This window comes from Corticium candelabrum, chromosome 16 (assembly GCF_963422355.1).
Source record: "Corticium candelabrum chromosome 16, ooCorCand1.1, whole genome shotgun sequence".
In the NCBI taxonomy this organism is placed as follows: Eukaryota; Metazoa; Porifera; class Homoscleromorpha; order Homosclerophorida; family Plakinidae; genus Corticium; species Corticium candelabrum.
The window spans coordinates 6,402,021-6,416,716 of NC_085100.1; the positions used below are offsets into that span (position 1 = coordinate 6,402,021).

Here is a 14,696-nt window from a genome sequence, read left to right on the forward strand (position 1 = left end):
TCCAGACCAACTACATTTAGTTCACGTACATCAAGTCCCGTACAGCCACCACTAGAGTCTTCGAGCAATAATGACGCTGAAGAGGAAGCAGCACCAAAGGCAAAGAAGAAAAAGAAGGCTCCCAAGACCCCAAGAGTTGGTACTGCGGGGTCTCAGCTAGCATTCATTCAGGCCATGACAGAAATGCAAGAATCTAGCCAAAGGCGACAGTTTGAGCATGACCAGGCTATGCAACTGCAACTGCAGCACTTTGAAGAAAGGAGAGAGAGAGAGAGAGAGAGAGGAGGGGGAGGGGAGGGGAGGGGAGGGGGAGGGGGAGGGGGAGGGGAGGGGAGGGGGAGGGGGAGGGGAGGGGAGGGGGAGGGGGAGGGGAGGGGGAGGGGGAGGGGAGGGGAGGGGGAGGGGAGGGGGAGGGGGAGGGGAGGGGGAGGGGGAGGGGGAGGGGAGGGGAGGGGGAGGGGAGGGGGAGGGGGAGGGGAGGGGGAGGGGGAGGGGAGGGGAGGGGGAGGGGAGGAGAGGGAGGGAGGGTGAGAGGGAGAGGGAGAGGGAGAGGGAGAGGGGGGCAGCAGCACGACAGAAATTCGCCTGAATGAAGAGGAAATGAAGAAAAAGATGTCTCAGGAGAGTCAAATCTTTGAAACGCAGCTTATGCAGCAACAGCAAGCATTTCAGGCTATTCTCTTTAAACGCCTCTTTTCTGATAAGCAATAGTTATAATTGACAATGTCTAACTTGTTGCATGTCTTTTACATTTGCTCAATGTCTATGTGTATAATTTAAAATATTCTTGAAATAACAACAGTCTGTAGTAATTTAAAATATCTGTAGTAATGCTAGACTTGGGAAATATCAGTGTCTAGGATTGATAGCATGAACCCAGTCTGCAAGGGTATCCCTGACACGTTGTGCATCATCATCAACTACATGGTGGTGAGGAGGACCTACAACATCGTTGTTATAAGCAGCATCTTCGGGCAACCAGTCTTCAAAGGGACAGTTGTGCCTCTCGCAAATATTGTGAAGAGCACAAGCAACTGTAGCTACTTGGCTCGCGAACTCCGGATTCTTGAGGTTGCTATGTGGTGTCACTTGCCATCACCCCTTGAGTCTTCCAAGAGCCTGTTCCACTACTCTCCTTGTTCGAATGACAGAATAATTAAAGCTCTTTTCTCTGCCAACATGATTGTCACCATCATAACATTTTATGACAGTCGAACTGAGGAGAAATGCTGCATCCGCAACCAGAAATGGCCTGATTGATAATCCCCCAATCATTTTTTGATGTACAGTAGACAACCAAACATCATTGTCTATATTTTGTTTCAGCTGACTGTTTCTGAATGTGTATGAGTCTCCAACAGACCCTGGCCGACCAGAGTTGACTGAAATAAATATTCCTCTGGCATCAACACACCCCAGCACTATGATGCTATGAAATCTTTTGTAACAGTAATAGCTGTCTCCAAATTTGCTAGGTTTTTTTATTTGCATAAAAGTCCCATCTAATGCTCCACCACAGTCAGGCAAACAACAGAGTGCTTCAAAGTCAGCAATAACTTGGTCCAATTCATCTCCAGTGGGAAAACGAATAGAATCTGGAACTAGAAACCAATGCAACACATACATTCCCTCGTGCACAATTGACACAATAGAGGCTTTTGCAACTCGGTAGATTATAGATAGTTCTGAAGAAGACGTTGAATGAGCAAGCCAGTGTAGAGTAATTGCAAAGCGCTTGTCTGCATTTATTGGTTTCCTCAAATTTAGTGGTGTGCTTTTGTAGACACCAGCTGTATCATCTAAATAGAAACCAGAATGTTGCTTTTGTGACTCTGTATCTGTCCAGATACTGTTTATCTTCCCAATCAGGAAAAGCAAGCTCGTGTTCCCTCCACGTACCTTGCACATCTTTCTCCCAAAATCCAGCACCTCTAGGTGCTGTCCAAGATTGTCACTGACGCCTGAGCTGCTTCACTAATTGCCACACACATAGGGATTCATTCACATATCTGTGCTGTGCAAAATAGAAGGCAGCATCAATTTCCTAGGAAGCCCAGTCTTCACAGATGTATGTTGGAAACCACAGTGAAGAAAGTTGTCATATGATGGTATTTCAGCTCGCGGTACGCCAGACGAGAACAACAGGAAAATGAAAAACCAGCGTTTACAATCTCTTCTTGTCGGCATCATGACACAACGACACAACAAATGAATCAATTGCAAAGTCTCAGTAGGTCAAATACTCTAGAATGAGTGTTGCAGACATACACAGAGGTGACAACAGCGACAGTAGCACCTTCCGACACTACAGAAACGTCCATGCAACGTATGTACATCAATTCCGACGTGAACGTGGGAGTCAACACCACGTTCACGTTTACAGTGGCATTCACGTTACATTTAGATTAACATCATGAGAAAAGCAGTGTGACCGCCCTAACGCAAACGTCGCCGCCAATCCTGACGTAGTGTGACCAGGGCCTAAAGTACCACACCCATGGGTTTTTCCCGAAGGACCGCGTGGATATGAGTCCATGCAGATTTTGCGCATTGGGGAGGAAAACAGTACCTCCTAATCAGCGATGGATATTCTAAATGGCCAGAAATGCATTAGCTGGAACCTCATGCCACTATTCTCCAAGCCATCGAGACCATGAGAAGGTCATTTAGTTACCATGGAATACCACAGATTGGTTACTAATAATGGGCCACATACAGTTCACCGCTGGATAGTTAGCAGACTTCATGAGAACGAATGGTATAAAACACCATTGTACACAGCCTTATCATCCCATCTCAAATGGACAGGTGGAGAGCAAGAATTCAAGAACAGTATAAAGTCAAAGCCAGCAGGTAGAACAGCTAGTCACTAACTCTCGGTGTTCTTGTTACGATACAGAACAACTGCCAACACCCACTGCTGGGAAACTGACCACATGATGGATTGGGAAGAAAGTAAAACATGAACAACGGAAAAAAATACTATACTAGACGAATCAAGGAGGCAATTTGGATTGGAAGACATGGGACATTAAATCAGGATGACGGTAACACCATGATGAAAGACCATTGGTCAAAAATATTATGATGTACAGAAAACCGACAATTTAAAGCACAAAATAGTTAGTTGATAAATGTTATCTATTTTTGATTGATAAAGACCTACGGTTCAAAACGTCCCAATTTGCCAAATAGTCTATATGGTGCCCATCTCTCGAAATATGTCTAATATATATATATATATTTATATATATATATATAGATATCAAAACTCTGAAAGCTATTGCTTCCAAAACCTCAGCAGTCGGTGGCCTTAAATTCCACCAGGCTTTCCAAAATATGATGCAGCAACTTTCTATTCAATTATGGAAACATAACTCGAGAATGATTCATGAGAGAATTCAACTTGAATTACAGGACGTTAATACTTTAATGTAATTTAATGACCTAGGGTAATGTAAGACTTGTTGGTTTGGAGATGTTTGGGGGGATTGTTTGATATATGTATATATATATATATATATATATGAACTTCAAAATCTTTAATTGGAGTTTAATTGTGACTCCTATCACAATTGATGCATGATATCAGCCATCATGTACCTAAATGCACTCACTCTGTACATGACTCATAGTTGATGTCTTCAGTAGTTTATTGATTTAACAGCATTTTGTGGCATTTGCCAGGTAGGAGAGCTTTTTGCAAGACTGGCTAATGCAGAGAAGCAACTATTGGATCTTCATGACAATAGAGCAGCTGATATTGCAGCAGCAGAGGCTCGTTTAAGGGAAGAGAACATAAAGTTACAAGTAAGAGTTTACTACTGTCAAGTGCCTTATGTAAAATTGTATAGCCTTTTAATTTAGACGTATTTGTAGAGAGCAAGCAAGCATGTAGTTTGTTATCCTTTGTTGATGTATATGTTAGTTTTTAGCGAAATCTGTTATGCTTCAGTTTCCATTTGAGATATTGCAAATCTAGTGATCGTCTAAGTTTATTTCATTGTGCAGTCTGATTCGTGAGGTGTATTATTAGCACTGAAAGCAAATCCTGTGTCAGAGGTTTTTACACCATTATAAGGTCTAAACAGAAGCATGACTTTATGCAGGATTCGATTGAGTTGATGTAAAAAGCATTGTTTTCTTAAATGCTGCAGATTGTGATAACAGAACAGAGTGTCTTGGATGCACTCAGATCCTGCATAAAGTCAGTATTATTATGTGTCTGCTCAACCAGATCAGTCTGGTTTGTAAAGTCTATTACAAGTATCGGAAGCAAAAGCCTGCTTCAGAAGTGCTTAGATCATCACGGCTGTCTAGAAAGAAGACATGACTTTACGAACGATTCGAGTAGATCTCAGAATTATTATGTGTTGCTTGGCCCATCCATGATGGACAAGTGGGGTCTTTGCCCCCATCTGGGCACCCACCAACCCGGCAGGTGGTTGGTTACATGTTGCTGTGTAGTCCACACGGCGATCGAATGACTAGCCAATTTGATATAGATTGCAAGCATTAGGGTGACCGCGAACAGCACGCCTAGTGGATATCAACTAGCAGGAAAGCACTGAACGTCATTGTCAATGGATCATTTGCCAGGCCACAGAAACTCCCCAACGACTGGAACGAGTCATAGTCTCATGGATAAAGCTAGAGAAACATGAGAAAGAAAGACAGACAAGTTTCATAATTTACTGTTGTCACTGGGGTTTGAACCCCCAAACCGTGGAGTGGTAGCCATTGTCGCTAACCACTAACCCATATTATTATTATTATTATTATTATTATTATTATTATTATTATTATTATCAGTTGTGTTTAACCAGATCAGTCTAGTTTGTACAGTCTTTTGTAAGCACCAGAAGCAAACTCTCCCTTAGACATGCTACTAAAGTGTAGCAGGTGTTCTTCTTGATGTGGTGTGAGCTCTAAATAAAGCACACCTTATTTGTGTGTCTGTCAGTATTTAAACACACACACACCACACACACGCACACACACACACACACACACACGCACACACACACACACACACACACACACACACACACACACACACCACACACACACACACACACACACACACACACACACACACACACACACACACACACACACACACACAAATGGACAATGGACAAATGTTAGCCCTCCACGTATTTTGACGTCGACCTTGAGGTCAGTTGCAGAGATAGGTCTTCCTGACTCTAGAGACAGGGCCTCCATGCGCAACGTGGAGTCTTGGGGCAGCGCTACAATCCACCTGGTGCTTTGCCAGAGTCATCCAGGGGCACCAAGGCCCACACGTACCCGTCTGCTGCATGATGTTGTTGCCAAGCCAGCGGTCTTGTTCACCCCAGTCAATGACCTGGTACTTATTTATCCTCCTGAGTCGAGAGAAGCAATTGTGGGTGAGTTTCTTGCTCAAGGAAACTGTGACAGTGTCGCCTCCACCAGGATCGAACCTCCAACCCTCATCACGGAATACAAGATCCTGGATGTCATCACCAACGCTCTACCATCTGCTCCACACACCTCCCCCCCCCACACACACACCACACACACACACACACACACACACACACACACACACACACACACACACACACACACACACACACACACACACTCATAAATGGACAATGGACAAATGTTAAGCCCTCCACTTCTTTCAACGTCGACCTTGAGGTCATTTGTGGAGATAGCTCCCCCTGCCTCTAGAGACAGGGCCTCCATGTGCTACTTGGAGTCTTGGGGCCAGCGCTATAATCCACCTGGAGCTTTGCCAGAGTCATCAAGGGCACTGACAATGGCGCAGCTTTGGGACTGGACACCAAGGTCCACCCGTACCCGTCTGCTGCATGATATTGCTGCCAAGCCAGCAGTCTTGTCCACCCCAGTCAATGACTAGGTACTCATTTATACTCCTGAGTCGAGAGAAGCAATTGTGGGTGAGTTTCTTGTTCAAGGAAACTGCGACAGTGTTGCCTCCACCAGGATCGAACTTTCAACCCTCATCATGGAATACAAGATCATGTGTGTCATCACCCACGCTCTACCATCTCCACCGCCCCGCCCCGCCCTCACACACACCACACACACACACACACACAAACACACACACACACACACACACACACACACACATGCACACACACACACACACACACACACACACACACACACACGCATGCACATGCACGCACGCATGTCCATGTGTGCATATACACATATACATGCACAGATAACACACCAGAGTTTCTGATGGTGTTTAGGTTAGTATGGGAGAAATTAAACATGCTGCTGAGAAAGAGAAGGAGAAGTTGCAGGCTACTATTAGGCAACATGAAGAAAAAATCAATAAGTTGACGGTTGACTTGACACAAGCACAAGATGGTCCTAGACCAAGTGGTGACAAGAGCAAAAAACAGGTGCAGTATTATGGGCGATGGACTGCACACAGAGCAGAAAGCAGAAAGGTTTGTTGGTTTGCTACTAAATGTTTTTAAACCATTCTTAAGTGACATTATTGCTATTGATTGCACATATATATTTTATTTATTCATTTATAACAAACTACTAACAGACAAAAACCGGCATCAGCATCTAACATTAATCTACTTTGTATCATACGAGCTTTAAATTTCCACAAATTGACACAGTTGCTGCATTAATTAGAGTACACTTGTGTAAACGGAATAGTCACTACTTTAGATGCAATCGTTTTTATGGTATCCAGACTAGGAGTCCAAGAACCATACATTTCCACTGTTAGTGGAAGAACAAAACACCAATCTCAACGACTGCTTCATATTTGAGATCCTTCTCAAGTTCACCAGCTGCTGCAGCTGAGCCGGCTGAATTTGCACTGTTGGGAACAAATTTCAATTACATTATGTACAGACGGTAAGTTCGAAATAAACAGGACGTCCAAACAGAAAGTTGGGATGGTAAATATCACCAGTTCAATTGTTAGTCTGTGGCGAAATTCTCTGGTGTAGTAAGGTCCCTTTATCATCCTTCAACTGCACATTAAAGATAGTGTCCCTCAAAGCATCGTAACGTTTTGATCTCAGCGAGTACTTATGACAGGCGATAAGATGATCACCAAACTTGTCAATCAGTTGACCACATGGACAGCATGGATTAGACGAAGAAAGGGAATACTCAGTCGAAGTTGTAGAGCAATAGTGAATTCATGCCTGGACATGCCTGGCCAGAGATTTGGGTTGGGAATGGCTGTGAGCTATGCCCGGTTCAGATATTGCGTTTATTCTACTGTAGCTTGGTTGCAAATGGTTAATGACTGTTTCAGTAGATCAAAATTCAGTGTATCCACTTGCTTTTGCAATGAATGTTGAGATAGTGAGTCAACATTAGTATCTGATGTAAGACTCCCAAATTCTTGAAGAAACGAACTCGATTCGCAATCCAAAAGAAGTGCAGAAGATTCCTTAGTAGCGGAAGTCGAAAGGAGTCATTTGACTAGATCTCGACTAGAATTACAGCTACCGATAAATCTAAGAGGACACTTTTGTGCTTTGTGTCAGGGATGCTTGAGACCTAGCTTCATCCAAAAATGACGAGTGAGACAAAATTTCTAGTGAATGTCACAAGCAGTGATCGAAAAGATAGCATTTCTGTGTTGCTTTTCCTGAGGGAACAGTTTTATACCGTATTTCTTTGAATAGTGGCCACCCTCATTTAGAAGCCGCAGCTGAAAAAACTTGCTGAAAATAGAGACTGCACTAGTCTGCAGAGTTACTGGTCACGCCCATATCACATGCTTTAGATTCTTCCATGCCAATTACGCACACTCGCCTATCAACTAAGTTCAGAGTACTTTCCACGTTTTTCTCAGCGCATGTGCGTCTAGCAAGTAGATAACACAATAGTTGTGGCATCTACAGCTTAACCTGCTGTGGTTGGCACCTTCAAACTTGACCAATTATGTCAACAGAAAGAAATGCGATGTTCAAGTACCAACATGTCATGGTGTGAAGTAGAGACTTAAAAATAGAGGCCGCCCTCTAAGCCACAGCCACTATTTGAAGAAATTGGGTATGTATGTATATATTTATGTAAATGTCATGTATATCCCGGATACTCTTGAAAGCATGTTGAATTTCTTATCTTCTATCTTTTCATCTACACAATTTTCAAGCAGATTTGATACTTATTTGGATTCTGGTGTGATCTAAGTTGTTCTTTTGTCGAGGGCCCCTTTGAGAGCAATCCGTTGGTCATTGATACTGTCAGTTCCTGGTATTTTCTCTAGTCATTTCTCTAAGATAGTCAAGTTGTAGCAAGAAATGGAGTCTCCATTGCTTTCCTCGTGGTTGATGATGACGATGACGCTACCAACACCACTACTGATGCTGCATCTTTTCAATGTCCAGTTTGGCAAAAATCATTTCCGTTCGATAGCCTAAAATGGTAACATGTTAATCTGGAGCATGTCTCAAGATGAGTGTTTCTTTCAGCATCTATGCTACAAGAGAACAGACCTGTTCATCATGTGGTTTCATTTGAGTCATTGGAAACCTTGTCACCATTTTGAAGGTATCGGTAACAGTTGTGGAAAGTCTTATGGTTGGTCCTGGAAGAGTCTGCATGGATATCTAAACTGACGGAGCCATGTCTATCCTTAGAAACTGAGACTGCAAATGTGAGCATGCTACTCAAAAGTCATGTGACTGAACAATCCGTTTCTCAATTGGATTTGCTTTATTTACAACTAATTTGGATAATCATTATGACATGGTTCTAGAAGGGATTCAAGCAGCTACTACTCTTTCTGTTTGTCCTACAGATCCTGATGAGTCTGATACCATTTTGCTGTCATGAACGAGATGTCAATTTTACTGGTTTAACAATTCACTATGTACGAAGATCAGTACGTCGTCTTCTTGCTCAAGGGTACTACAACATGCTTATCAAGACGGCATTTGGGGCTATGTTCGACTACATGTGTTTGCCAAAGTGGTTCTTTGAACTCCCCAACGTGGAGGAAGACAAAAGAGACTTGTTGTTAAGGACATCTTGACGTCCAGGCTTCCTTGCTAGCAGACAAGAGAATTTCTTCATATGGCAAGAAGCTAGACAGGTTTCTCTTTATTGTCCAGTTATTATCCAATTCTTCGCTTCTGTGTCTCAAGCTACCTCTCATCAAGCTTGAAATTAGCTATCCTGAACACAGTCTTCCTGTTTGGTCAAATGACATTCATTCGCCATTAGTTGTTGAATCACGTACAGACGGTTCTATTTGCACTAGAATCCTTCCCAAGAGGGTCCAGTCATGGGTACTCCCAATTTCAAGCTTAGCACTTGTTAGATGCCATCAAAGATACTTGTATGCCTGATGTTCAGGTATGCTTGGACAACCTCACTTGTTTGATGAATGCTCTGCTAAGTAGAAAAATTGATCAAAATATTGCTCCCTGGTTGTCAGGTGCTTCACTGACATCTCTTCACAAGAAAACAAGCGGTATTCGTCTATAGCTGTGGGTGATATCAGTCAATGGTTGACTAGTCGTCTCTGCTGTTTTTCAGTCAAATCTCATCTTCCATGCAGTTTCCTTCCATATGGTCAAGTTGGGGCTGGCATACGTTGTGGGATAGAAGCAGCAATTCAAGGTCTTACTTATCTGTTAATCATGACAGAGAAGACTTGTGTTGTTCTAAAGTAGGCTTCCAGATGTCTGAAACAAGTATTCCCTAAATTATTTTCGTGGGTACAGTAGTCATACCACACAGCTGGAGAGCTTTGTTTTGGAAATTTTAGCATTTTGTTAACTGGTACTGTCCAGAAAGGAGATCCACTAGGTCCTCTACTGTTTTCAATAGTGGTGTCACAATTTCTTGACATGCTTGGGTCCAGAACTTTAGCTTTGGTATCTTGATGACAGCACTTTGGAAGATGCGAATCAGTCTCTGAACTACTGCCATCTTTTGTTCTAAACAGTCACATTTGGTCTTCATCTCAACTTGTATAATTGTAAGGTATACTGGCCGACAGGTGATCACGCAAATCAGGCATCTCACAAGATGGCTTGGGCTGTTGGATTCTCCAGTGTATGGTGGGGATGATTTTATATAAGCAACGGTGGCTGGACGCATTGAGAAAGTTATTGAGGCTTGAGTACATCTCAGTGGTTTAGACCACCCTCAGGTTGAACTTCAACCGTTAAGCAGCTGTCTCCATGTGTGCAAGATATACAATCACAGTTGTTCATTGTTTGGTTGATGGTGTACTCTCAAAATTTGATGCATCTCTTAGACATTCACTGGAATTGATTGCTTCTTCTATCCTAGATTCTTCTTGGATTCAGGCGACTCTTCCTGTTCGAGATGGAAGCCTTAGTCTATATGAAACGTTGATTGGGCTCATCTGCAGCAACATTTGTAATTAGCTACAACTCTATTAGGCATCTGATGCAGTCGTTTCTACGTTTGTCTAACATGTCAACATCCACTATAAATGAGGTCCAGTTGGAGTCAGAGTCCATGAGTTTTGGGGAAGCTGAGACACATGCTTGTTTACTCAAACAACTCGTTGATCGCCCTCGTCATTTAATCTCAGAACATCATCACAATGCGATATTAAATCTATTGTGTCATGTCACGTGGGTTTTGCCAGCCCTGACTGGTCGATACAGCGGGTGCAAATTGTTTGTATGCTGATACTCTACCGCTGTCAAGGGAAACGCGTATACCCTACCATTGCTATGATCAACAGCACAACACAGCTTGTTTCAATAATGCGCAGAAGATTTGATATGTCTTTAACGAGCTACTAAACGGTCAATGACTTAGACTCTGTCTAATTAGTTACAGAATGGTTACTGACAAACAAGTAAGAAGTAAGATTTACGTACTCACAGCTCAAAGGAACGGTAATTCAAACCAACCAATGGCCTTGCATGATACAATCACTTATTGTATGGGCGAATCTTGGATATCGTTGTTATTCTGCCTCGGGTGAGAGGCATCTAATTGCCTCGATAATCACCTCGGTAATTATTTTGCTTTTAGCTGCCACTCCACTTGGGGGAATAACAACGATATCCTTGACATGCCCACAGCATTTCCACAGCACAATCCTGTTGTTGTGAAAACTCTCAGTCTCTGGACACTATACAGTCTCAATATTTACGCTCTAGAGCATCGAGAATATCTGCAATAAGTCATATGACGTCTTCAAGTCTTTAAACAACTCATTACAACAATTATCTGTCAAATTATGGTCATTGTGTAATGCTAGATTGGTTGAATTTACGTTTGAATTTAGAGATAATGGATGTTCGTATATAGCTGGGACATGCATACTTAAACTTAAGTTGTTGGGGATGTTGGGGTGGGAATGTTCATGTATGTAATAAATATATATGGAGTTAAAAGGAATATATAGTATCGCCAGTTTGGAGGTTTTTTGTCCTTGAAGTTCATCTGCGCCTTCAGCCAACTTGTCATCGCTGAGTTTTTGCTGTTTCTTGTTGCTGTTACTTTAAATGAGTATATCTTCATTCTGTCACATGACAAATTGTTTCGAGCAGAAATGTAGCCTCGAACTTCCAGACCAGAGTGCGCACGAAGAGCGAGAACTCTCGTAGTCTGGACCAAGTCGGTACTAAAATGATTTTGGAAATTGCCTTCTAAGCCAATCAGCTCCTTATAGCCGGAATGTCGGTTGTAAATTCTGATTGGTTTAGCAGTAATTGGTTATGCTAAGTGCACTAGCACTGATTGCACGCGTGTGAAACCCGTGTGGGTGGCTAAGTGCACGCCAGAGCCGTGATGAAGACTCTGGTGCACGCACACATCTTAGTTTTAGTTTCAGCTTCAGTTCTTTGATATTTTCAAGCTTGCAGTGACAAGACATGCACAGCAGCGTCGCTAGACCATCACCTTTGACAACTGGTCAAGCGGTAGTCTCACCAGTCGAGCGGTTAGACTAGCTAGCAGTCTGCCAAAGAATCGAAGAGTCGTGGTTTTATGCCATTCACCAAGATATTGCCGCAAACACGGCAGTCGTCTCTTCTTTGTTTTTGAGATTTCATGGCATTTACAAATGATATGTTGATCTAGGTAAAACGATCCTACGCTGTTAGACTATCATTTATCATCGCTATTGATAAATACTTCGAAATTGTTTTAGTATTGACTTGGTCCAGACTAGAGTTCGCACGCTTCGCGCGCTCTCTGGTCTGGAAATTCGAGGCTAGCAGAAATGCTGCCCTTTCTGCAAGAAGTTATTCAGATGTTGTGGAGAACATATTCTGTACTGCAAAGAATGTAAACTTAGGGTAGAGACTATTGTCAATTTTTTGACATCATACAAGGAAAGTTCCAGAATTTTAAGATGGCTGTCACGAGTATACTACAGGATCTGTTCAGTCAAAAACTGGAGGTTACTGTTGATCGTGCTGTAAATGTGCTGAGTTTGTTTGTGAACAACAACTTTGCCCTTTCTGTGGTAAGACTTTTCAGTGACTGGATTGAGGTTTTGTACAACTTTTAATCTGCTGCTGAGAGCGTGTTGGCAGGTCGGAATACATCTGATAAGTCAGAGGTTACGTCTTTGTTGGACTAGCTTGTGAAACAGCAGAGTGTCTCTGTAACTTATGCCCAGAAGTCTTATGATTCTGCCACGTGTTCTGGTGAAAATCACAAGATACCATCTAGCAATATTCTTTCATCACACATCACAGCTGTTGAAAAATTACAGTTTACCCTACCTTCTACTAATGAGGAATGGAACATGCTAAATGACTATTTCAAGGCTGCTCTTGTTCTAGCCGTCATGAGCTTTGAAGATTTTAACTCTAAGTTCTTTGTTTTGGTAGATGGTACATATAGTTACAATGGCATTAGTGACTATTTTAGCACTAAACAACAATCTGCAAAGTAATGAATCAGTTAATCAAGAAAATCTTCTATGAACAATCTTAAACAGAAGCTGCAACTGCAAACAAAGAATTGGCGTAAAGCATACGATGAAGTCATCAGATTTGGCCTCTTACATTAGCTATTGTACAACTGGTTCTGTCTAGTTTGATAACAATTGCATTCGTCTTCCATCAATTTGTCAGGATGAAATTTGCAAAGCGAGAGCTGACCAACTAAATTTGAGAGAAATTATTGGGGTTATGTACAATCAATCTCTCACAATGACAGCAAAAGCCAATCAAGTGTCCTCTTGATTGTCATTGCACATTGATCACTTCATGGCATTGTATTCATCTCAGTCAACTGAGTTCACACAACCTAAATTTCTGTGTGATGCCTCTCAAGCTACTCAGGCGTTTAATGACTCATACCAATCCAAGAAATTATCATTTTGGTCAGGAGATCTTGAGCGTCATCTGCTTCTTCACCTATCAATTATATACCATATGTCACTTTCTGCATGCCTGTTGACTCTGTTCAATCAGTGTTGGAAAACATGTACAGTTCCAAACCGGTGAAAAGTTGGAGTTGTCAAGCTGATCGAAAAATTAACAACTTTAGATGACCCTGAAGACCCAGCATGGCAGCATACACCATAACTTGATCAGCTTTGCAATGAATCATTATCATCTGTTTCAGAAATGTGTAAAAGTTGTGAAGAATCTCTATTTAGGACTGTCTGTGGTTGTCAAGACTTCTACATGGAATGCCAAGTTGATGTATTTTAAATAGGAGTATTTCAAGGTGATTCCTTATTGTAGTTATTCTTAAAGCGACAGTGCCACGATTGTGACCTCAGATACCTAGCGTTCATTGCACTTCTGCAAACTTGGTTTCTCGTGGACATTTTTTAAGTTCTCCAAACTGATTAACCAGTGGCAAGCATATATAAATCAACTAGCCGGAATGGTTGTTGCCTTTTGGTGATGCTGTTCGTTGTTTTCTGTTACGTGACACGACTTACACTTTGGTTATCAAGGAATTTGATCATATGGGAGTTTCATTAGAGATCTACCGCTTTCGAATTGGATGCTTTGCTTCTACTGCACGTCGCTTGAGTGCTGCTGAGCCTACACGTTTGGGTTGGAGCAAGGCAAACGGTAGGAAGAAAACTACTACTATTCGTGACTCTTCTCAACTTTTGAGAAGTCTTTTCTGCTTGTTTTGTCTCGTGTTGGCCGCCATTTTGATTCTATGTTGTGGAGACGTTCATCCTCATCCGGGTCCTGTTACAACGCGTCAAAATTATTTCAATCATTCTGAATCAACGATGGATACAGATGACGATTCAATTGCCTCCAGTGGAGCTGTTTCAACATGCTGCCTTTTGTGTTCTTCTTCCAGAGATGTGGGAGCTTTGTGGCAACACTCAAATTCTAATCATATCAGCCGTAATTTGTTTCCAAGCATAACATTTCTTAAGTCTTATAATAAACGTTCTTGTCATGATTGTGTGTTTGCCTATTCAAAGAGATTTGAGTATTGTAGACGGTCCCTTGGTTCAGGAAATTCTCGATGGCATGGTTTAATGGAGGAGCCTCATTTGTCATCATGGCTTTGTGGAAGTTTAACAAAAAATTGTTCTCCCACTTCTGACAAGAATTTCGACAGTGATGTGCTTACTAACATACATATTTCTTCTTCTAATGGGTCTGATGATTCTTGTCTTTCTTCTTGCAATTCTGACTTGGACTTAGCATTAGAAGGTGTTCAAGCTGCTTCTACCCTTACCTTGTCTTGTCCTAAAT

At 42.1% G+C, this 14,696-nt stretch overlaps 1 protein-coding gene across 1 annotated transcript; it reads right to left on the bottom strand.

Annotated features, from left to right (window-relative positions):
• Positions 1–1,095: 1,095 nt before the first annotated feature.
• Positions 1,096–1,908, bottom strand: LOC134191816 (uncharacterized). Its single transcript, XM_062660436.1, has one exon. It carries the CDS (start codon positions 1,906–1,908, stop codon positions 1,096–1,098), a length of 813 nt encoding a protein of 270 aa, XP_062516420.1.
• Positions 1,909–14,696: the final 12,788 nt, after the last annotated feature.